The 22773-nt window shown below is 47.1% G+C and overlaps 3 protein-coding genes across 11 annotated transcripts in view; 2 read left to right on the top strand and 1 right to left on the bottom strand.

Moving 5' to 3' along the window:
• The window catches only part of MYO5C (myosin VC), a 108930-nt gene extending 106570 nt beyond the window's left edge, over nt 1-2360 (top strand). For all 9 annotated transcript variants that reach the window (XM_077939413.1, XM_077939412.1, XM_028850929.2 and 6 more), the window contains one exon: nt 457-2360. In XM_077939413.1, coding sequence (XP_077795539.1) covers nt 457-609 — 153 coding nt within the window. In that variant the 3' untranslated portion in view covers nt 610-2360. The remainder of the gene's footprint in view (nt 1-456) is intronic.
• An 11477-nt stretch (nt 2361-13837) lies between these two features.
• LOC144329872 (uncharacterized) lies at nt 13838-15052 on the bottom strand. The gene is made up of 2 exons (XM_077939438.1): nt 14645-15052; nt 13838-14219 (listed from the first exon to the last, which is right to left on the bottom strand). The coding sequence occupies exons 1-2, from the start codon at nt 15050-15052 to the stop codon at nt 14208-14210; spliced, it is 420 nt and encodes a 139-aa protein (XP_077795564.1). The 3' UTR covers nt 13838-14207.
• A 106-nt stretch (nt 15053-15158) lies between these two features.
• GNB5 (G protein subunit beta 5) overlaps nt 15159-22773 on the top strand; it is a 57071-nt gene continuing 49456 nt past the window's right edge. The window contains exon 1 of the mRNA XM_015142260.3: nt 15159-15284. Coding sequence (XP_014997746.1) covers nt 15173-15284 — 112 coding nt within the window. The 5' untranslated portion in view covers nt 15159-15172. The remainder of the gene's footprint in view (nt 15285-22773) is intronic.

Below are 22773 nucleotides of genomic sequence, written 5' to 3'. Positions count from 1 at the left end.
ACTGATAGTCATACCCATATACACAAAAGCTTTTGGGGCCTTGGTAATGTTTTAGTATAAAGCAGTCCTGAGAGCAAAAAGGTTGCAAACCCATGAATGAAGAAGAAAGTTGGGTTCAATAAAAATGTAATACTTGACATCTACTCATGTTTGACCTTAGAATTATGCTGATTAGAATAGATTAGAATATAAAACAGATTTATGGTCAGCTCATCCCATGGGAAATTAACTTCTGAAGTGAAACAGGCAAGTTAATTGTTCATGAGAGCTGATCTGGAAGCCCTGGATAGACTTTGGAATTGTGCTGTTGTTAAAAAGCTCTCATGTATGTCATTTCACATGATGGTGCAAGCATTTCTCCACTAGAGATAGTTGTGTTTTGCCTTGACTTTCAGGTAGCAGTAAAGCAGAACATGTTAGTTTCCTTACTCATTTTTCCTCTGATTCTGATTCCAGGCTCTCCTAAATAGCCGCGAGGATTCATCACAGCTGATGTTGGATACCAAATATCTCTTTCAAGTCACATTTCCTTTTACCCCCTCTCCACATGCTCTGGAAATGATTCAGATCCCCAGCAGTTTCAAGCTAGGCTTTCTGAATAGGTTATAGCAGGAGAAAAAGTCAATGCACTTTTTCCTCAAAAGCTAAGTGAAGGTTCACTATGAGGGATGTGGTTTATTAATTGGCAATGGAAATTGGAATGTGATTTAAGGAAGAAAATAGACTTTTCTCAAATGGACCACATCATCTCTCACCCACAGTGACAGTGCTGCTGCTGCAATTTTGTAAGAATTCACACACACCAGCTGTAGTTGGAAAAACCATGTCTCACTCTCAAATCTCAGCTGGTTTTGACTGAAATTCCTGGAGGGCTTATATTTTCTTCCACGTGCCTCTTGATCTGTTCTGTCTGTGGCAGGGCTCTACCAGGAGGGAGTGAGATCTGGGGACACAGTGGCTTCCAAGTTTTCTAAGGTTCCTGTGAAGCCTGAGTACATTTACAAAGCTGCAAGTGGATTCCAGGGCTCAGTCTTCCAGGAAATAATCCCATCTGGCCACCATGGCCTGCCAAGAGCTCTCTTGCCCCATGCCTGCTGGGGACGGAAGGTTTTCATGAATTCGTTTTAATGAAAATGCCCTGCATTGAGAAATGTTTATTTTAGAAAAGTGAGCCAGGCATGATGGTGGGCGCCTGTAGTCCCAGGTACTCGGGAAGCCGAGTTGGGAGAACAGCGTGAACCCGGGAGGCAGAGATCGCAGTAAGCCGAGATCGCACCACTGCACTCTAGCCTGGGCGACAGAGCCAGACTCCGTCTCAAAAAAAAAAAGTTTATTTTAGACCCTTCTAAATTTTTTTTTTTTTTTGAGACTCCGGAGTCTAACTCTATTGCCAGGCTGGAGTGCAGTGGTGTGATCTCGGCTTACTGCAACCTCCGCCTCCCAGGTTCAAGTGATTCTCCTGCCTCAGCCTCCTGAGTAGCTGGGACTACAGGTACACGCCACCACGCCCATCTAATTTTTGTATTTTTAGTAGAGACGGGTTTCGCCATGTTGGCCAGGATGGTCTCGATCTCTTGACCTTGTGATCCGCCCCCCTCAGCCTCCCAAAGTTCTGGGATTACAGGCATGAGCCACCTCACCCAGCTGACCCTTTTAATTTTTAAGAGAGTGTTCAATCTGAGATGAATCATATGAAGTATTTTTATGTGTATATCTATTTTAAACTAATATATTATTAAAGCGTAATTGCCGTGCCATTTATCTTCTCTGAAAGAACTTCACATCTTACCTACCAACATATTCACCATAATTTTTTTTATTTTTTAATACCTTTCATACAATAACTTTAAAAAAAATCAGTTTAAAAAGGCAACCTAAATTATTTTCTCTCTCTAATCAGCATTTCAATGTATTTATTTTTAAATTTTCTCCAAAAGTAACTAAAAAATTAGGTCGGACCCTCCTTTTGAGAAATCTATGTTTCCCAAGTTTTATGGGAACTGGCTATTTCTTGTCCCGGCACACCTTCTCATTCCTTCCTTTCAGAGCCTAAAACCTCATTTGATAAGCACTCCTAGTCTCTGGCCTGTGGATCCAGTGCTGTTGTGTTACCAACCCAAGAATCCCAACTGCACCTTCTGCGTCTAACAGTCACAGGTGATAGCTGTGATTCTATAATACAGACTAGTGTCTTAGAGGTAGCAATAATACAGGATTATGAAGCGATATCACCCTGCTAATATGTAATAATATCTTTTCATATTATAAGTGATTGAGTTTAGTTCATTTCAATATATTGTACATGAAAAAATGAAAAGTAGAACTTTGTAATACTTTAATCAATAAAATTAATTACCAAATGAATTGGGTCAGATTCTTTCGTTGCAAGGAGATGACATGTCTCTTAAGTGCACAAGTTTTATGCCTTTCTTTAGGGTCACACTGAAAGACGCTAGAATCTTTACAGATCCATAATATCTCATTTAAAGTATATTAAAATGTGTAGAAAGGAACTAAACATGTCACAGTGCTGGCTCAGGCTGTGTCTCCAGGGTGCTTCCACACTGTGTCAGAATGAGGGGCTACTTGGTAGAGAATTGGCTGGATTTCTGATCCTGAGCTGTGACCTCCATGCCCTTTCTAGACCTTCCCCACACCATGAGGAGCCATCACGGTTGATTTTCGGCTTCCATAACTCAGGATTTATGCCTGTTTTACAGCACTTACCCTGGGCTGGAAGCCAAAAATGCTGCCCACTTCCTCTGTAGGCCTGTGAGCCCCAGAGGGCAGGTACCACATCCTCTGCATCCCTGCCTTCATCCTACTGCTGATGAGGTGGGAGAGAACCGACGGAGCCAAGTCCTGTTGGAGGACTGTGCGTGTGTGGCGGGGAGTCAGCCATGGGACAAAGTAGGTCATGTTTGGGGACAGGGAGACCTGTGGAGGCTGAGGAGTTTATGTGTGGAAACATGGGGAGAGGGAGGCGCTCACCCCACAGGTCTTGATCAGTTCTACAAAGCTGACAGCGGCAAGGAGACCAAAATAGAGAAATGTTAAGAACATGCGGCCCAGGTGAATGTGAGGCCTGCTCAGTGAGTGGGCGCAGACACAGAGGTCAAACCTGCCAAGGTCTCCCTCCACAGTGGGGCTGGGCAGAAGGTTCCAGGGGTGAGTGAGGGATGCAGATGGCAGCGCGTGCCCAGCAGGGAGCATGGAAGTGCAGTGGGGGAAGAAAGCAAGCTGAGAAGCACTCTGAGAAGATAAGGAGATTAACCGGTGGGAGAGGTGCTTCACACCTCAAGCTGTGCGCCAGTCCTCACCTCTCACCGTCTGCTCTGTGGCTCCCAGTGCTGACTCTGGAAGGTACGTGCATGCTGACATTTAGTTAAAATACTCCAGCTTTTGAAGTGCTCAGAAAAGCATCCAGATGAGTACAGGCCACAGTGTTAGCAGGTCTTTGTGGTGGGAGCATGGGTGAGGGGTTTTGTTGCTGTTAATCTGTAAAATCTAATTTTTCTACAATACACATGAATTTATTTTGAAACAGTAAAGTGTTTTTTACATTAATAGTGGCATCAGGAAAAAGATTAAGCATACTTAAAATCACTGTTAGTTTTAAAATTTGATCCAGGTGACACATGACAACATAAGCCTCTGAGTACAGTTTATGGGGTTAGAAAAAGGTTTTTGACACAGAACATTTTGTAGTTGTAAGTCTGAGATACATCCACATTGTTGTGTGTATCAATTTGTTCTTTTTTACTCTATGCTCATTTCACAATTTAGTCTACAACTGGTGAACATTTGGGTCTTTCAAGTTTAGGCCTTCTATGAATAAAGCTGCTATGACATTTTGTGTGTGTGTGTGTGTGTGTGTGTGTGTGTGTTTAAAGGAAATAAGCATTATTTTCCGTGGCGTATGTATGCAGGAGTAGAATTGCTTGGTCATAGAATATATCCATTTCACTTTATTAGCTCCTACCAACCAGTTTTCTACAGTGGTTATACCAACTTACACTCCCATCAGCAGAGAAAGGCAGTTCCAGTCTCTGCATCCTTGCCCACACTTTTGTGTTGTCAGGCTTTTTAAGTTTCCTGATGGGTAAGTAGTTGTATCACACCGTAGTTTTACTTTGTATTTCTTTGATGACTAATGATAATGAGCACTTTTTTATATGTTTATTGACCATATAAGTATCCTTATTTGTGAAGTGACTACACAAGCCTTTTGTCCATTTTAAAAATAATCTTTATTGAGATATGATGTCCACATGTTTTGTTTCATGTTTTAAAACCCATCATTTTAAAACATATATTTCAGTGTTTTCTTAGTTTATTTACAAGGATTTGCAACCATTGTCACTAACTCCAGAGTATTTTCATCACCCCAAAAAAGAAATCCCATACCCCTTAAGCAGCCACTCACAACTCCCTCCTTCCCCCTTACTCTCTCTTCCCTCCACCTCCCAACTACTCATCTGCTTCCTGTCTCTACGAATTTGCTGATCCTGTACACTTCACATAAATGAAATCATACAACATGTGGCTTTTTGTGTCTGGCTTCTTTCATAGGATAGCGTTTTTAAGGTTGGACCATGTTGTAGCATGTGTCAGAATGTCATTCTTTTTTGTTGCTGAATAGCAGTCTACTGGAGGGATAGACATTTTGTTTATTCGTTTGTCAGTGGACACTTGAGTTGCTTTCACTTTGGGCTAATAATGCTGCCATGAACATTTGTAGGTGCATTTTTTTTCTTTTTTCCTTTTTTTTTTTTTTTTTTTTTGAGACGGAGTCTCCTCGCGTTGCCCAGGCTGGAGTGCAGTGGTGTGATCTCGGCTCACTGCAACCTCCATCCCGTGAGTTCAAGCGATTCTCATGTCTCAGCCTCCCAAGTAGCTGGGATTACAGGTGCCTGCCACCACACCTGGCTAATTTTTGTATAGTAGAGATGGGGTTTCACCATGTTGCCCTGGCTGGTCTTGAACTCCTGACCTCAGGTGATCTACCCACCTGGGCCTTCCAAAGTACTGGGATTACAGGCGTGAGCCACCACACCTGGCCAGTGAACATACATTTTCAATTATCCTGGGTATATATCTAGAAGTAGGATTGTGGGGTCATATGATAACAGCTGTATATTTAATGTTTTGAATAACTACCAAACTGTTTTCCACAGCTGCACTGTTGGAAAATGGATACCCCACTTTACCTTTCCACCAGCAATGTATGAAAGTCTTTTTGTCCATTTTTAATTGAGTTAATGAAGCAGTATTTTAAAAGTAAAAAGTGGATATACCTTATGTATCCAAACACAGGAAGTTGGTTTAATAAATTATGACACTCCATAGGACAGAATAATGCTGAACCTATTACCAAAAAAGGTAGATCTATAAGTGTTAACAGAATATGTTAGACAAAGAAAGCAAGTAGCCCTATTTGCATGACTACCAAAGCTGTATCTATGTGTTTGTGCCAGAAAAGTCTGGAAGAATAAACAACAAACCAAATAAGGGCAGTGAAAATGCAGGGCATGTGATGGGGGATTCAAGTTTTACTTTCTCATCTTTGGTATTGGTTCTTTTTAAAATAAACATGTATTTCTGTGGTAATTTTTAAGCCATATATTTAGGTAAAACAGATATCAAAGACAGTTTGTGCTTGGCATAAGGTTATTAGGGGAAGGTTTGAGAAGTTCTATGAACTCCTACTGGAAAGCAACTTCATGGCAAAATTTGTTAAATGGGGCATTTTTGTCTTTCTTGTCAAAATGTTCATCGAAACATTGGCTCTAGCTGTGAAAAATTCTCTCATCATAAAAAGGATTATTGACAATAAGTACAACAGAAAGTACTAAAATTAAATTTAGCTCATGATATAAATACTAAGTGAAAAACATCAAGATATAGAAATGTCATCAGTATACATGAACAGTATGACCTCTGTGGTCTCAAATCTATTCTTGCATACACCAAAATGTAAAAAGAAGTTTCTCTGAGTCGTGGGATTATAGGTGATTATCTTCTTCCTTATACCTTTTTTCCCCCAAACTTTCTACAATCATATGTGTAACATTTACAGTTTTAAAATGCTTTAAATTTAGTTTGTAGCTTGACCATGTTTAACCAGTGAGGTCTAAAATGCTAGCTATGTGATATGACTTAAGGCCCATGAGACTCACAAATTGGAGTGTCAATTAAAAAATAGTGTTTTCCAGGAATATGCAGTGACGCGAAGATGAAAATGCTATTATATAAGTTAAAGTAGTATATGGTATACAATTCCAATTTTTTAAAAAGCACACACATAGCCGGGCGCGGTGGCTCAAGCCTGTAATCCCAGCACTTTGGGAGGCTGAGACGGGCGGATCACGAGGTCAGGAGATCGAGACCATCCTGGCTAACACAGTGAAACCCCGTCTCTACTAAAAATACAAAAAACTAGCCGGGCGAGGTGGCAGGCGCCTGTAGTCCCAGCTACTCGGGAGGCTGAGGCAGGAGAATGGCGTAAACCCGGGAGGCAGAGCTTGCAGTGAGCTGAGATCCGGCCACTGCACTCCAGCCCCAGTGGCAGAGCGAGACTCTGTCTCAAAAAAAAAAAAAAAAAAAAAAAAAAAAAAAAAAAAAAAAAAAAAGCACACACATATATGCTTATAAAGATACTAGAAGAAAACATAAAATGCCAACAAGTCAGTTATTTTTATTGGCATAGGGCATGTAGGCGATTACCTTCCCCTTTTTGTGTCCTTCTGTTTCCAGTTATTTATTTACTTATTTGACATGGAGTCTCACTCTGTTGCCCAGGGTGGAGTGCAGTGGCGTGATCTCAGTTCACTGCAACATCTGCCTCCTGGCTTCAAGTGGTTCTCCTGCCTCAGCCTCCCGAGTAGCGGGATTACAGGTGCACGCCACAATGCCAGGCTAATTTTTGTATTTTTTGTAGAGATGGGGTTTCCTTATGTTGGCCAGGCTGGTTTCAAATTCCTGGCCTCAAGTGATCCACCCGCCTCAGCCTCCCAAAGTGTTGGGATTACAGGTGTGAGCCACCGCGCCCAGCCCTCTGTTTCAAGTTACTTATAATGAACATTGTAAGTATCTTTTATAATTTGAAAAAATTCGCAATTTAGTTTGAGAAGAAAAACATTGCCTCTATCTAGATATGGAATATCGGCCATCTTTTCTACTTGTCTTTCTCTTCCGTGCCTCCCAGCCATCCTTCTATTCCTCCTCTACTTGGTGCCATGGGTTCCTCTCGCCTTCCATTCCCATAGCTGCTCCTCTGTCTGGAGCTCATTTCTTCTTCTGCAGAACATAGCAATCTCTTAACCTAGTTTGTTTTCCTGCCATCCCTTCTCTCTCTCTCTCTCTCTCTCTCTCTCTCTCTCTCTCTCTCTCTCTCTCTGACCTATTTCTGGAAGCACAAATTCTGGAATAATCCACGTGGATGACACTGCTCCCTTGCTTAACAGCCCATGGCTCACCGTCCTAATGCTATTACTGGGAGTGCTCAGACTGACCTTGTTACTGGCTGCCTTTTACAGGGCTGGGGAGTGGGGTGCAACAGTTACCAAGCCCCACCATGGGCCAGGCTGTGGAGGGCAGGCCCTTTTTTGTTAACTCACCTTTTGTGACAAAACCATGCGGCTTGACCATGCTAGCTTGGAAGGGTTCCAAAGTGTGTATTCACGCTACTTACAGACTCAGCTCTGCCGCTGACCTTGGACTTACTTAATCCCCCTGCTTCTTCTCAGCTGTAACACAGATGTCCTGCCCCCCTCCCAGGATAGTTTTGAGAGGCAAGGGCTGGGCACTCTGTGGCAGTTGGTAGCTGGTTTCCTTTCGAGCTGTTGTCCCTAAGGGATGCCCTGTATGCCTTTGTTGCCTAGAGGTCTCTGGAACTGTGCTGGCTGCCCCTTTGCTGTAGGAGCTCAGCCCAACTCATGAGCTCCCCATTCTCTCTCCAGCCCCAGGGTGGGCTCCACATGGCAGACGTTTCTCATCAGAAATGTCCCCACTGTCACCTCCCCCATAAATGCATCCCTCTCAGATTTGACTCTGTTGAAATGTCCAGACCACCGCTCCCAATTATCTTTATGTTCAGGGAGTCATTTCTTTGAATCTTGAAGGGACTTACTCTGGAACACCTACCAAATTGACAGGGCCACACTGGCCTCCCTTCCCCCTTAACCGCTTTGTCCTCATCTCCAGCAATGGCAACATAACCCCTCGGTCTCCCAAAGAAATCTAGGCCACAGCACCCACATCTCCCCCTCCTCAACCCCACATGCCAAATCCAGCTCCTTCTCTTTCTCTTTCCTAAGCATGGTCCAAGTCCATCCCACTACATTGCTCTGTGGGCCTAAAAGGAAGAGGCTGTAGCACAAAACAAGATTTAAGGAGTTTACCTGAGCCAAAGTGAGGACAGATGCCTGGAAGGCCCAGACCCAAGTAACCTTGAACATTATCTCTGTTTGGCCTTTGTTACAAGCAGTTTTTTTTTTTTTTTAAAGGCAAAAAAGAGGGACAGGGAGTTGGCTGATACAAAGTTGTCAGGAATTCTCATTGGTTTACAGAAATAACATTGATTAGTGATTGGCTATACATTGTTACACTACAGGGTGTGGGTTATAGTGTCCAGTGTGGCATTATTAGGTTGTTTTTTAGCTACTTGTGTGAATAGCAAGCAGTTTCAAGAGGTGAGGCCAGGTGTGGTGGCTCACGTCTGTAATCCCAGCACCTTGGGAGGCCAAGGTGGGCAGATAACTTGAGGTCAGGAGTTCGAGACCAGCCTGGCCAACATGGTGAAACCCTGTCTCTACTAAACATACAAAAATTAGCCTGGCATGGTGGTTTATGCCTGTAATCCCAACTACTTGGGAGGCTGAGGCAGGAAAATCCCTTAAACCCAGGAGAATGAGGTGCAGTGAGCCAAGATTGTGCCACTGCCCTCCAGCCTGGGAGACAGAGAGATACTCTGTCTCAAAATAACAATAACAATAATAATAATAAAAAGATGAATACACAGCTCAAAGTGGGGACTAGGACATTATTGCTGTCTCATTTTCATGACTCTCTGGGCCTGATAATTTAAAAGGGCTTGCATTCCTCAGATAAAAGTTACTTTCTCACCTTTAGTCCATGACTTCCTCGCGTCTTGTCTGAACCGTTGCCATAGGCTCCTCTCATTTTTTTCCTTCGCATCTCCAGCCTCACCCTGCCCCTTCCCCTATCCCTCCTTCCCAAGGCAGCCACTGTTCCCGCTACTGCTGCCACTCAGGGCACTGGCGCACTCTCTGTATTACCAACCTCGAGCTAAGTGCTTTATGCACTGACTCTTATCATTCTCCTGATAACCTCAGAGGGTAGATTTTAAGATCTCCACTTGACAGATTAGCAAAACTAAGCTTCAGAGAGATCAGGTAACTAGCCTCAGTGGTGGTCCAGGACCAGGCAGCCACAGCCTGTCCCTGAAACCACTAGATGCTTGTGCTGCCTCAAGGCTGCCTCCCTGCAGTGGCCTGGGCCTGTCTGTTGACTTCCTTGTGAACAGACAGGGACCCTGGGTCTTTGGCTGTCAAATGTTTAATAAGTGGGTGCTTGCCTTGCAGGGAACCCACACCACCCTTACTCAGCCCCCTGGCTTTGGTTAGGGTCAGGCTCCATCATTTGCTGACACTTATCTTTACTGTAAAAGTTCACCCTGACGGGAGGAATGTTTTTAAAAGTTTTAAATTATAGCATCCATTACAACAACATTTTCCGTTGTGAAACCCCACAGAATTGATACTGTGCTGCCAGGATCAATCCTGACTGTGTCTGCCAGCTGCCAAAAAACTGGTTAGACGCGTTAAGTTCAGAAAACCTACTGTCTGATGCTTTCTCACTGATTAAATAAATGAGTTGTATTGACCCAGCATGTTGTAATAGTTGAAAGGTTATAAATTAATTGCATATACTCTATCCCACATGTAGACGTCTGAATAGCTACCATGGTACAAGCAAGAAGAGATTTTAGAAAGCTAAAACCATTGGCTTTTCTCACACCCTCTCCCTTCTTTTCACTTTTTCTCAGTTCATCTTGGGTAGAAGATGTGTGATCAGACCTTTCTTGCTAATGTATTTGGCTCATGTGACAAATGTTTCAAACAAAGAGCTCTGAGACCAGTTTTCAAGAAATCTCAACAACTCAGCTACTGTTCAACATGTGCAGAAATCGTAAGTGCCACTTTAAAAAAAAATTTAGTTATCTGTCTTAAAACAGTCAAGCAAGAGTCCTGTGACAGATGAGTTGCCATAGAATCAGTTTCTATAACACACACTTTTCAGTATGCCTAGGCTTGGCCAGGCAGTATAGCATAGAGGTTCAGGATGTGGATTCTAGTGTCTGACTGCCTGGGTCCAAATCCTATTTATATTCCTAGTTAGTGGTGTGCAAGGAGGTTCTCACCTTTCTCCTGAAGCCTGTTTTCCCATCTGCAAATAGAAATACTAATAGCACCTACATCATAAGAGTTTTATTAGGATCACATGATTTCATTTGATAACTTATTTTAAATAGTACCCAGCAAGCAAAGTGCTCCATGAATGTTTTAGCTTCTATTCTTTCTTAGGGCTAATACTTTTTTCTTCTGACTTCTACAAGTCTGCTTGGCAGGCAATCAAGCTAAAAGAGAAGCTGGCAAATAAACAGTCTGGGAGCATCTTTCCAAGGACAGGTCCCAGTGGTGTGTGGGTCCAGCTCTAATGAAGATGGAATCTTACAGGGCCTCAGTAGTGAGCAAAATTCAGCTCAGAAGTACTCTTTCGTCCTAAGCCTTCAACAAAGACTAGGAATGGAATACAAATCCTGGAATTTTCAAAGTACACAAAATCAAGTCCGCACCAGAGGTGGCTGTGCACAGGCTTCAGATCTTGCAGCAAAAATGCCCACAGCATCACTGAAGCCCTAAGAATTAGTCCTATCTCAGAGAATTTGCATAGCTGCGCTCAATAGTGCAGCTGAGCAGAGCCCCCACTTGGTGAAAAGTGGTAAAGCACTCCTCCTGAAAAGCCCAGTAGGAAATCCTCACATATTTAAAACAACAAAATCTGTAATACAATCAAAGAGAGGAATACATTTTATCCAACTGAAAAAGAAAGGGCGCTTTTTATCCTTCTGATTTCATTGTAACCCCTGACAGTGATTACATTCAAAATTAGGCCGGGCGCGGTGGCTCACGCCTGTAATCCCAGCACTTTGGGAGGCCGAGGCGGGCGGATCACAAGGTCAGGAGATCGAGACCACGGTGAAACCCCGTCTCTACTAAAAATACAAAAAATTAGCCGGGCGCGGTGGCTGGCGCCTGTAGTCCCAGCTATTCAGGAGGCTGAGGCAGGAGAATGGCGTAAAACCCAGGAGGCGGAGCTTGCAGTGAGCCGAGATCGCGCCACTGCACTCCAGCCTGGGCGACAGAGCGAGACTCCGTCTCAAAAAAAAAAAAAAAAAAAAAAAAAAAAAAAAAAAAAAAAACAAAATTACTCCCTTAAAGCAAATAGCAAGTAAACAGCCTAGGGTGGCATAAAAACGCTTTGATACAGCATAGCAGTTTGGATGTGTCTTCAGTCTAGGTGTAACGGGCTTCTACCTGTAGTATATTTCTACATTCTATGTTCTAACTTGGCTCTGCGAATTGTAGAACTGAGGACATTTAGTTCTTAAAAACAAACCTGCTTTCTGGGGGCCTTACCCCCCTCCCCATTATTTATTAATCTAACCTTCTGCTTTTTAAACAATTTCCCCTGCAAAATCCCAGATTTTGAGTCCTCTGTGGCACATAGGTTCTCCCAGGCACAGGGGCCATGCCTGGAGATACTCTTCTAGGGAACAGTTGACGGCTAGCGCCACTATTAGGTTGGTGCAAAAGTAATTGTGGTTTTTGCCATTGCTTTCAATTGAAGCAATGGTGCGAGCTCGGCTCATTGTAACCTCTGACTCCAGGGTTCAAGCAATTCTCATGCCTCAGCCTCCTGAGTAGCTGACGTTACAGGCACGCACCACCACGCCTAGCTAATTTTTGTAGTTCTAGTAGAGAGAGGGTTTCACCATGTTGGCCAGGCTGGTTTTGAACTCCTGACCTCAGGTGATACACCCATCTTGGCCTCCCAAAGTATTGGGACTACAGGTGTGAACCACTGTGCCCAGCCCACACCATCTTACTTAATTCTCATAACAATTCTCATTGCTTTCAATTGAAAGCAATGGCAAAAAACACAATTACTTTAATACAATCTCTACTCTCTACTTGGGGGTTCCCAAATATTCAGACAGCATCATTCAGCTGAGGAGACATCTAGTGACTGACAGCTGGCCTTTCATCCAAGTGTTTGGGATGATGTAGACGCAGTCCCCATTGGGCCCTTTTCATGAATAGGAGTGACCCTTTATCTCAACCACTGTGGAACGTAGCTGACCTCACTTTTCTGATATCTGGCTTCCTCAGCGGGAGTGAACACCAAAATACAAGAAGGGAGTGAACACCAAAATACAAGAAAGCACTTGGCAAACTGCCCAACCATTAAAAGTTTGATGGCCTTATATCTAGATAGTTGATTCTCCAGGTTGGAGGCTGTTTGAGGTTTATTTTACAGAAAGAACCCCCAGAAGACGGCACACACCAGTGAGAAGTACCACGTGCCTCAGATCTTCACAGCTAGGAGGACCCTGAACCACACACACACATCCTGTAATGGTCCAGAGCCAGCCTAAGGAGGTGATGAGACGAGGCTGCCTTGCCTGAGCCCCCCGAGATGGCCCTTGTGAAAAGTATCCCCCATGACCCAGTGTCTCATTTAAATTATCTCATGTGAACTGCTCAAGTGTCACAGGCAGCCTCAGTAATAATAACAGAGGCATATTGTGTGCCACGCACTGCTCTCTCCGAATGCCATGCAGAGTCTGGAGGGGGCGTTGTCTCCCGATTACAGATGAGCCCGAGACACAGACAGGTAAATCCCTCAGGCCACACAGCAGAGCCAGGATTTGCCCCCAGGCAGTCAGATCTAGACAGAGCCTGTGCTCTTAACCTTTTGCTCTACAAACTCTCAAACAGGTGTAATATTTTTGCTTTTAAATTTTTACATTCTTATCTTATACTTAAATAATTGTATTTATATGTTTATCCATTTATAAACATGTTTGTTATACGTTTATATTTTTAACATAGTTTATACAGATTTATATATTTTATATATTGTTTTATACATCAATTTAATAAACTAGCATTAACTGAGCACCTACCATATGCAAGTACTATGCTAAATACTTAAATACTGAGGAACAACGACAAATAAATCTATTAATATATGGATGGGAACAGAAAAGAGAACTAACAGCGAATAAGCATCTGCTATGTATGAAGAAGTGTGCTAAGGTCTTCACCCACACTATCTTTTTGTTTTTTTGAGTCTCACTCTGTTGCCCAGGCTGGAGTGCAGTGGCATAATCTCGGCTCACTGCAACCTCTGACTCCAGGGTTCAAGTGATTCTCGTGCCTCAGCCTCCTGAGTAGCTGAGGTTACAGGCATGCACCACCACACCCGGCTACTTTTTGTATTTTTAGTAGAGAGAGGGTTTCGCCATGTTGGCCAGGCTGGTTTCGAACTCCTGACCTCAGGTGATCCACCCACCTTGGCCTCCCAAAGTGTTGGGATTACAGGTGTGAACCACCGCGCCCGGCCCACACCATCTTACTTAATTCTCATAACAATCCTATGAAGCAGATCCTATGAAGAAGCTTTTCCAGATAAGGAAACTGAGGATCTCAGACTCTAACCTGCAAAACAACTATGTACAGATTTATATCAAGTACCTTCAACTTTTCTCAGATAGAGAGGGCCCGGGGCAGTAAGTGCAGGCTGGCTCCTCTGGGAGGGAGCAGGTACAGAGAGGTGGGGACAGCACCCAAGATTCTGCTTAATGATGTTCCCACAGAATTTGTAACTTTGATCTGCCTTCTCGTTCTCTGCACAAACGCATGCAAGATCACAGAAGAGGCAAAAAGGAGAAGGCTTGAGTTGGATCAGCCACAGCAAAGTCCAGAGGACTATGGAGCCAGCCTGTCTGGGTCCAAATCCTGTCTCTCCCTCTTTCTTGGAGCGTGCCCCCTGAGTAATCACTCCGTCTTTCTGTGCCTCAGTTTCCTCTTCTGTAAAGTGGGGATAAGAGTGCCCATTCAAGGTGACTCCTGCGAGGATTAAACAAATGCGAATTAAAGCACTTAGAACACTGCCCTCACACTTCAGGCGCTTGGGGCGAGGGGATGCTTCAGTCTGACAGAAGTCACTAAATGTGCATCCTGCTAGAACTGTGCCAGCCCTTCATTCTAAAGGGCTGGAGGTGGCCTCAGAAGTGAGGGGTCCCAGATGCCTGGGCGTGGGCTCAGAAGCCCCAGGTCTGAGCCCGCACGCCCACCGACCCACGGCCCATCTCCTTTTGCCTCCCCCAGGCCAGGGACTTGATTCCTGCGTGAAGAAAAGAAAAACTAAGGGTGGGCCTCCTAATGCCTCAGAGACTCCGTCTCAGAACCCAGCAACTAGTTTTATTTTTGTACATTTAGATTAACAAACGAAGAGGGTTTCCCGTTCCTTGTCGGGGGAGCACCATAGCTACCTGCGGCCAAGCCTCGTAGCCGTCTCCTCTCCCGTCCTCTCTCTGCCTGCAGAAGCCGGGCCCGCAGCCCGCAATCAAGTCCCACAGAGCGGAGATCTGCACGAGAGGCGTGGGGATGGGAGGGCCGTGTCGCGGGAGCCTCACCGGTCTCCCCAGAAGCCGGGAGTCCCGAGGTGGAATCCGGCTTGGCCCTTCCCTCTGTGTGCGTCCTCGGGCAAATAACCCAGCATTCCTGAGCCTCAGTTTGCCCGCCGGTAAAATGGGCCTGACACTCCCTGCCTCTCCGGGGTAGTGTGCGCGGCAGTGCTGACGCGGACATCGCACTGGGCACTGCGCCAGAGCGCGAGCCCAGGTGCCGGGGTCTGGGGGCTCAGGCGCAGCAGCCGGGCCCGCAGCTGCTGGCGTCATCACGGAGGGCGGGACCGTGGGGCGGTGCTCCGGGCCGGGGACGGCAGCTGGAGCGGCGCCCACCGCGGCTCAGCGCATCCCCGCTCTCCGCTTCCCTCCCCGCCGCGTCCCCGCGCGAAGATGGCAACCGAGGCGCTGCACGAGAACGAGACGCTGGCGTCGCTGAAGAGCGAGGCCGAAAGCCTCAAGGGCAAGCTGGAGGAGGAGCGGGCCAAGCTGCACGACGTGGAGCGTGAGTGCGGGCTGGGAGGCGGGCGGGGCAAGCCGGACACGCTCGCGACTTCCCTGGCGGGGCGGCCGGGGCTGCGACGGGAGCCAGGCCCGCGCCACCTCCCGGGAGCAGGGCCCCAGGGCCCGGGCGCGCAGGTGAGCCGCGGGTAGCGGTCCCGAGCCCCGGGGCTCGCGGGCGTGGGGCTCTCGGAGGGTCCGGGCACCTGGCAGACCCCCGCCGCCAGCTAGCGGAGGACTGCGGGACTTGCTAACCTCATCACCTGCCTGGAAGCTGCGAACTGATCGCGTTCTTGCCCCTCCCATGCGGAGGGCAAGAGGTGGGGTGTCTGTGGTGACGAGCGAGCGCTGCGAGCCCGTGTGGGCGCGGCCTGGGAGAGACTCCTGTTTTGTTTTTTAATGATCGTCTGGCTTTCTCCATCACTGTTTTGTCTTTTCTCAGTTTTGCTTTTATGAGACTGCAATTTCAAAGCTCATTTTTCCAGCCTCTCCCCTATCCTTGGGGGCGGGAAGCTGGATGGATGACTGAGAGAGAAGGGAAGCGGTGGAGCTCACCAAATTCAACCTTTCAGTTCGTTTAAGGCTGTTTAGGAAGCTTTTGGATCGATATGGTGGATTGGCATAAAAGAGCCATAGCAATCTTAAACTTGCATTCTTCACCACCACCACCGTAATTCAGAACTGGCTCTGTGATTTTTATGAGTGAGTGATTAGATTAAATAGCCAGGTTCAGTGACTCTTGGCCAGAACAACCTTCCTTTACTTTGTCAGAGGGCTCCTCCTCAGCAGAGCTTGGACTGGGGACCAGGCTTGGGGAAGTGGTAGTATCTGCTCACTTTTCAGCTCCGAGGGTGGCAGCTCCCCTTTGCTGAGCAAGGCCTCACACCGTGCCCTCGCGCACACCTTGACGTTGTTCTCCTGCCGTTCCTAATCGGTGCCACCCTTTACATTCTATTTGGAATGGAAAAATGGGGTTCATGCTAGGGCCTTTAGCCTTTGATCTCTGAAGATGACTTAAGAGAAGTGGATGACCTGGATCTAGCGTGTGCTGTGCTTTCCTAGGGGTCTCCTTTAAATAGGAGGCACTCTAAGCTTAGAAATCGTGTCCAGCAATCACTAACCACAAACCCCAAATAATGTGGTTATGCAAATTGAGAGTTACTTTTCTTACATAACAAGAGCAAAGGTGGAAGATCACCTGCTTTTGTTCAGCTGCACCCCCCCACTCCCACCACCCCCCTATCAGGGACCCAGGCTCCTTCTGCCGTTCTTCTCCACACCTTAGAGCAGTGACATTTGCCCCATGATTATAATATGATTGCCACAGCTCCAGACATCACTTCTGTATCCCAGGCAGGAAGAAGGGGGAATATGGACACCAGTCTCTCTTTGCTCCCTATCAAGAAAGCAAAGCAAAAGTTTTCCCAGAAATCCTCCTCCCAGTTTGAGACCAGCCTGGCCAACATGGTGAAAAGTATTCATAGGTCATCTAACTTCTCCATTTGACAGATGAGGAAACTGAGGCACAAAGAAGTTAAAGGACTTACCGAAGGTCCCCTGCTGATAAGCGATGGGACCTGGATACCCCCCCAGGCAATCAGAGTGCCAGCTCAGGCTCACTTCAGATTTCTTTTGCCAAACTCCTTTGAGCTTCATGCAGAGGGCGTTCTCCAGAAATTCACTTATTCAATAGTGCAGGCTGCACGCCTGGATAGTTTCAGCTTTTCTGTGAATTTGTAAGTTGCCTTAAGACAGAGAGAGAGCAGAGATGCAGCTTTTCAATAGGGAACCTCAGGGGGCAAATGTAGTCAATCCAAAAGAGGAAACTTTTTTTTGTCTTGCCAAGAATGTGGTGCCCTCGAAAGCTAGGGCCAGATTTTAGACCCACAGTGGAAGGGTCTGTCCCTACCTGCATATGTCAGAATTTTGAGCTGGAAAGACCAGAAGTGATGTGGTTGTGTCCCTCTTGATTCCCCTGCAGCTTCCAGACCACGTCTCTTCCACCCCCCATAAAACCTTTGCTCTCTGAAGGTTCTTATCACTCTCTTGACCACTTCCCCTTTGACATGTCTCCTGATCTCCCAGCCAAGTTCTCTCATTTCTTTTCTTTTCTTTTCTTTTTTTTTTTTTTTTTTTTTTTTGAGACAGAGTCTCACTCTTGTTGCCCAGGCTGGAGTGCAATGGCACGATCTCGGCTCACTGCAACCTCTGCCTCCTGGGTTCAAGCAATTCTGCTTCAGCCTCCTGAGTAACTGGGATTACAGGCACGTGCTACCACGCCCAGCTAATTTTTGTACTTTTAGTAAAGACGGGGTTTCATCATGTTGGCCAGGTTGGTCTCAAACTCCTGACCTCAGGTGATCCGCCCGCTTCAGCCTCCCAAAGTGCTGGGATTACAGGCGTGAGCCACCGCTCCCGGCCATTTCTTTTCTTTTCTTTTCTTTTTTTTTTTTTTTTTTGGCGGGAGGGGGACAGAGTCTTGCTCCCTCGTGCCCAGGCTGGAGTGCAATGGTGCAGTCTTGGCTCACTGCACCTCCACCTCCCGGGTTCAAGGGATTCTCCTGCCTCAGCCTCCCAAGTAGCTGGGACTATAGGCATGTGCCACCACACCAGGTAATTTTTGTATTTTTAGTAAGCTTCACCATGTTGGCCAGGCTGGTCTTGAACTCCTGACCTCAAGTGATATGCTCGCCTGAGCCTCCAAAAGTACTGGGATTACAGGTGTGAGCCACTGTGCTCAGCCATTCTTTTCTTTATTCATCTGTTTTTGTTTTTGTTTTTTAAGAGACAGGGTCTCAGCCAGGCAGGGTGGCTCACACCTGTAATCCCAGCACTTTGGGAGGCCAAGGCAGGTGGATCATGAGTTCAGGAGATCGAGACCATCCTGGCCAATGTGGTGAAACCCCGTCTCTAACAAAAATTAAGTGGGCGCGGTGGCAGGTGCCTGTAATCTCAGCTACTCGGGAGGCTGAGGCAGGAGAATAGCTTGAACCAGGTTCAAGCTTGGAGGTTGCAGTGAGCTGAGATCTTGCCACTGCACTCCAGCCTGGTGAAGCGAGACTCGTCTCAAAAAAAAGAAAAAAAAAGAGAGAGAGACAGGGTCTCACTCTGTCACCCAGGCTGGAGTGGAGTGGAGTTATAGCTCAGTGCAGCTTCAACCTCCTGGGCTGAAGCAGTCCTCCTGCCTCAGCCTCCCAGGTAACTGGGACTACAGGTACATACTACTACACCTGGCTACTTTTGTTTCAGAATTCTTCGTAGAGACAGGATCTCACTATGTTGCCCAGGCGGGTCTTGAACTCCTGGCCTCAAATGATCCTCCCGCCTTGGCCTCCTAAAGTGCTGGGATTATAGGCATGAGCCACCGTGTGCCTAGCCAGGTTCTCTCACTTCTTAAGGACTTTGGCATTTCTTCGGACTGTGGCTTGAGTCTTCCTCTTGCCCCTAAGCCCTGCCCCATCCTGTGAGATGACATGCGGGCCCCTCACCTTCACAACCCCTGCTGCACGCATGCCTGGGTTCTTGTCAGCACTCAGGACTGCTCCTCTTCCCACATCTCCAATCACTGCCTCCACCTCCAAGCATACTCTCTCCCTGGGGAGAGCTCCTTCCTCCAGGATCCTAGCTCTCCTCTCTTCCAGTCTCTCAGCCCCTTCCTTTTTTCTCTTCCTTCAGTATCCAGTGTTGAGACGTTGGCCACCATTTCAGCAACTGTCTTGCCAAGCAATCCAAATTTCCTTGTCCTTCTGTCTCTTCATGGGAGCTGCCTGGCAGAACCTCAGCCTGGATGAATCTGCTGTCCCCTCTCTCTTGTGCCTGCAGCTGAACATCAGATGCTGCTGTAGAAGCGGCACACAGGAGGCTCGCTGAGACCACTGTCAGTCCCACAGTCACTAGTTCACCAAGGCTCTCAGAGCTGGCTGGAGTTTCTCTGGTCAGCTCTTCACAGTGAAAATTTTAGACTCTCTCTATGCGGCATGGGTCTCTGACTCCTCCCCTTCCACCTGGACTCCTTCTCCACAGAAAATGGAAGCTCTAAACTGATCCCTCCATGTCACACTTCCAAACCCACCTCCACATGCAGTGACCTCAAACCTGTCCCTGTCATGGCTTTGTCAGTTCCCTCCCACCACCAGGCGTGAGATCCCATCATCTCCAGCCTTCAGTCAGCTTGACCTAGGGGTTATTCCTGTCTCCACCCCTCTGTTGACATGTACACACACCCAAGCCTGTCACTCATTCAACACATTCTGCCAGCCCATTGTATGTCAGGCACTGTTCTCAGCCCTGGGGGATACTGAGGTGAACAAGTCAGCCCAGCATCCCTCCCTGGCAGAGCTTCCATTCCAGTGCGGGAGTGACACGCTAGGTGGCACGCTAGATGACACGCGTTAGGGAGAAAAGAACTAAAGCAGACAGCAGGAAATGAGGTGTGGGGGAGCAGAAGCTTTCGAGAAGGTAGCCCAGGGAAGCCTCATTGAGAAGGGCCTTTGAATCCAGACCCGAAGGAAGAGAACCAGCACCATGACTACCATCTGGAGAGCAAGCTTCAAGCAAAAGGAGGAGCTAGGCAGAGGCCCCGGGAGGGGCTGTGTTTGGCCTATCTAATGTATCTGAGGAAGAGCGAGGAGGCAGGTGTGTCTGGAGGGGAGTGTGCAGGGCAGAATCCAGCTGCAGGTTATGCTGGGGGCTCATGCAGGACCCTGTGGGCACAGTGAAGATTTGGGTTCTTATTCCCAGTGAGTCGGGAAGCCCTTGGAGGGTTTCTAGAGAGAGGATGGATCTGATTGCTTTACTGGGCTCACTCTGCCTGTCATGTTTTGTGGCAGAACAAGACAGCTTGAGGGAGGGAAATAAAGTGTGAGAGCTACGTGACCTGGGGTAAGAATTCTTGACAAATATCTCTTTCCCTCTTATCAGAGAGCCTGCCTTGGGTGGCACTTTCCAGCTCCTAATGGACGTTACAGCTGAAGGTGGAAGAGCGAGAGATGATTTCTGAGCTTCTCTTGGTCCCATAGTTGACCCCACAGCCGCTTTTACCTTACCCCAGCCCAGACTCACCCAGCTCCTTCCTAAGTGTGTTCATCCCTTGGCAGACAGGTGAGAAAGGGAGGAAAGGATGCTGATGAGTTTTACTTGTGGAAGTATAAGCTGGAGCCCTGCCAGGTGTCAAACAACTGTGCTGTCATTTTTCCCTGTATGAAGGAAAGTGGTATCATCACCATCTGTGGGATGAACAAGCAGGCTTAGCAAAGTCAAATGATTTGTTCAGGGTCATGCAGCTGGTTGGTGGTTGGGCTGGGATTCAGCTTGGGAATTTCTTTTCAGGGCTCCGCACTGAGCAAGTGGCTGAGAGCCTGGGGGAAGGTGGGAAGGGTCTGGTGAAGCAGGGGAGGATCATACACTGAATCTTCACTTGCCAGAGCAGGGGCTGGCAGCATGCACTTTCCTGTATCTCTTACAGTGACCGGCAGCCCCTTAGTGGACAGATCTGGTTGTTTTGTTTTGTTTTGTTTTGAGATGGAGTCTCGCCCTGTTGCCTAGGCTGGGGTGCAGTGGCATGATCTTGGCTCACTGCAACCTCTGCCTCCTGGGTTCAAGCAATTCTCCTACCTCAGCCTCCTGAGTAGCTGCAATTACAGGCGCTCGCCACCACGCCCGGCTAATTTTTGTATTTTTAGTAGAGATGGGATTTCACCATGTTAGGCTGGTCCAACTCCCAACCTTGTGATCTGCCCACCTTGGCCTCCCAAAGTGCCGGGATTATAGGCGTGAGCCACCACGCCTGGCCTTTTTAATTTTTTTAATTAATTAATTAATTAATTAATTTATTGAAATGGAGTCTCACTCTGTCGCCCAGGCTGGAGTGTGGTGGCATAATCTCAGCTCACTGTAACTTCTGCCTCCCAGGTTCAAGCCATTCTCCTGGCTCAGCCTCCCGAGTAGCTGGGACTACAGGCGCGTGCCACCACGCCTGGCTAATTTTTGTGTCTTTAGTGGAGACCGGGTTTCACCATGTTGGCCAGGCTGTTCTCAAACTCCTGACCTCAGGTGATCTGCCCGCCTCAGCCTCCCAAAATGCTGGGATTACAGGCGAGAGCTACTGCGCCTGGCCTGACAGATTTGTTTCTGGCACACACAGGCCTTGTTTCTTGCCCAGCTGAGATTCTCAGCCCGTGTTTCATGATGACCTCAGCAGGTATTTCCCATTTTGGAATCCAAGGATGCTTTCCTGTGAATTGGGAATGTGTGGCCAGACACGTGAGTTTTATAGTACCAAATTTGGGTATGTGGCTGACACCAGAGGGGCATGGTTTATTCCCCAGAGCAACATGTGTTAGATACCTGAACATTTTTGCATTTTAGTGTTATTGTATAGGTGACCCAGTAGCCTCTGTCCTGGTCAGGGAGACCCCTTTAGACTATCAGCTGGAGTAACCAACTCATCCCAGTTTGCCTGGGACCCTAGGTGTGTGTGTGTGTTTGTTCGTTTGTTTGTTTTTGAGACGGAGTCTTGCTCTGTTACCCAAGCTGGAGTGCAGTTGCACGATCTCGGCTCACTGCAACCTCGGCCTTCCAGTTTCAAGCAGTTCTCCTGCCTCAGCCCCCCGGTAGCTGCGATTACAGGCACACACAATCACACCCAGCTAATTTTTGTATTTTTAGAAGCGATGAAGTTTTACCGTGTTGGCCAAGCTGGTCTCGAGCTCCTGACTTCAGGTGATCCACCCACCTCGGCCTCCCAAAGTTCTGGAATTACAGGCGTGAGCCACCGTACCCAGCCAGACCCTAGGTTTTAAAATGGAAAGTCCTGCAGCCCAGGAGACCCTGCAGTCCTAGGCAAACCAGGATAGTTGTTACCTCCTATTGGCTTGGACTTGTCCAAATTCTTGCCTTAAGGTCCACACAATAAAATTGTATAGCATAAAGTTTGAGGGAAAAAGGAAGCTTTCCTCTTTCAGACCCTGAGTTCTTCACCTCCATCCCTTTGGCCCTCATCCCCAAGCCAGACCCGTGGCCAACATTAAATGTAGGAAGTATTAATAGCTTATATGGGTCCTCTGATGGGAAACCAGCTCACATCAAACTCCACAGCCCCAAGCCCTGTTTTCCCCTTCCTCCCGCAGAGCTTCCTGCTTCTCCCCAGAGCTTTCTCTTTGTCACTTTCTGCTTATCCTCTACCACAGGCGAGTACTCCCTCGCTTGATTCCAAGGCATTTTAGAATCATGTGGTTACAGCACATGCTGCTGTACAAATTTCCACAAACTTAGTGGCTTGCAATAACATACATTTATTTTCTTACAGCGCCGGAGGCCTCTAATCAGTGACTAAAATGGGTGGGCAGGTCCTTCGGGAGGCTTTAGGGGAGAATCCATTTCTTGCTTTTTCCAGCTTCTAGGGGCTGCCCATGTTCTCGGCCCAAGGCGCACGTGATTCTCAGCACTGCTTCTGTGGTCACCTCTCTCTCTGACTCTAACCCACCTGCTCCGTC

This window comes from Macaca mulatta, chromosome 7, assembly GCF_049350105.2.
Source record: "Macaca mulatta isolate MMU2019108-1 chromosome 7, T2T-MMU8v2.0, whole genome shotgun sequence".
NCBI classification, from domain to species: Eukaryota; Metazoa; Chordata; class Mammalia; order Primates; family Cercopithecidae; genus Macaca; species Macaca mulatta.
Note: the sequence above shows the minus strand (reverse complement) of the source record. Positions and strands in the feature narration are given on the sequence as shown.

Coding starts and splice junctions, on each gene's coding strand:
- LOC144329872 (XM_077939438.1), bottom strand. CDS start 15,052: ATGACGCCAGCAGCTGCGGGCCCGGCTGCTGCGCCTGAGCCCCCAGAC.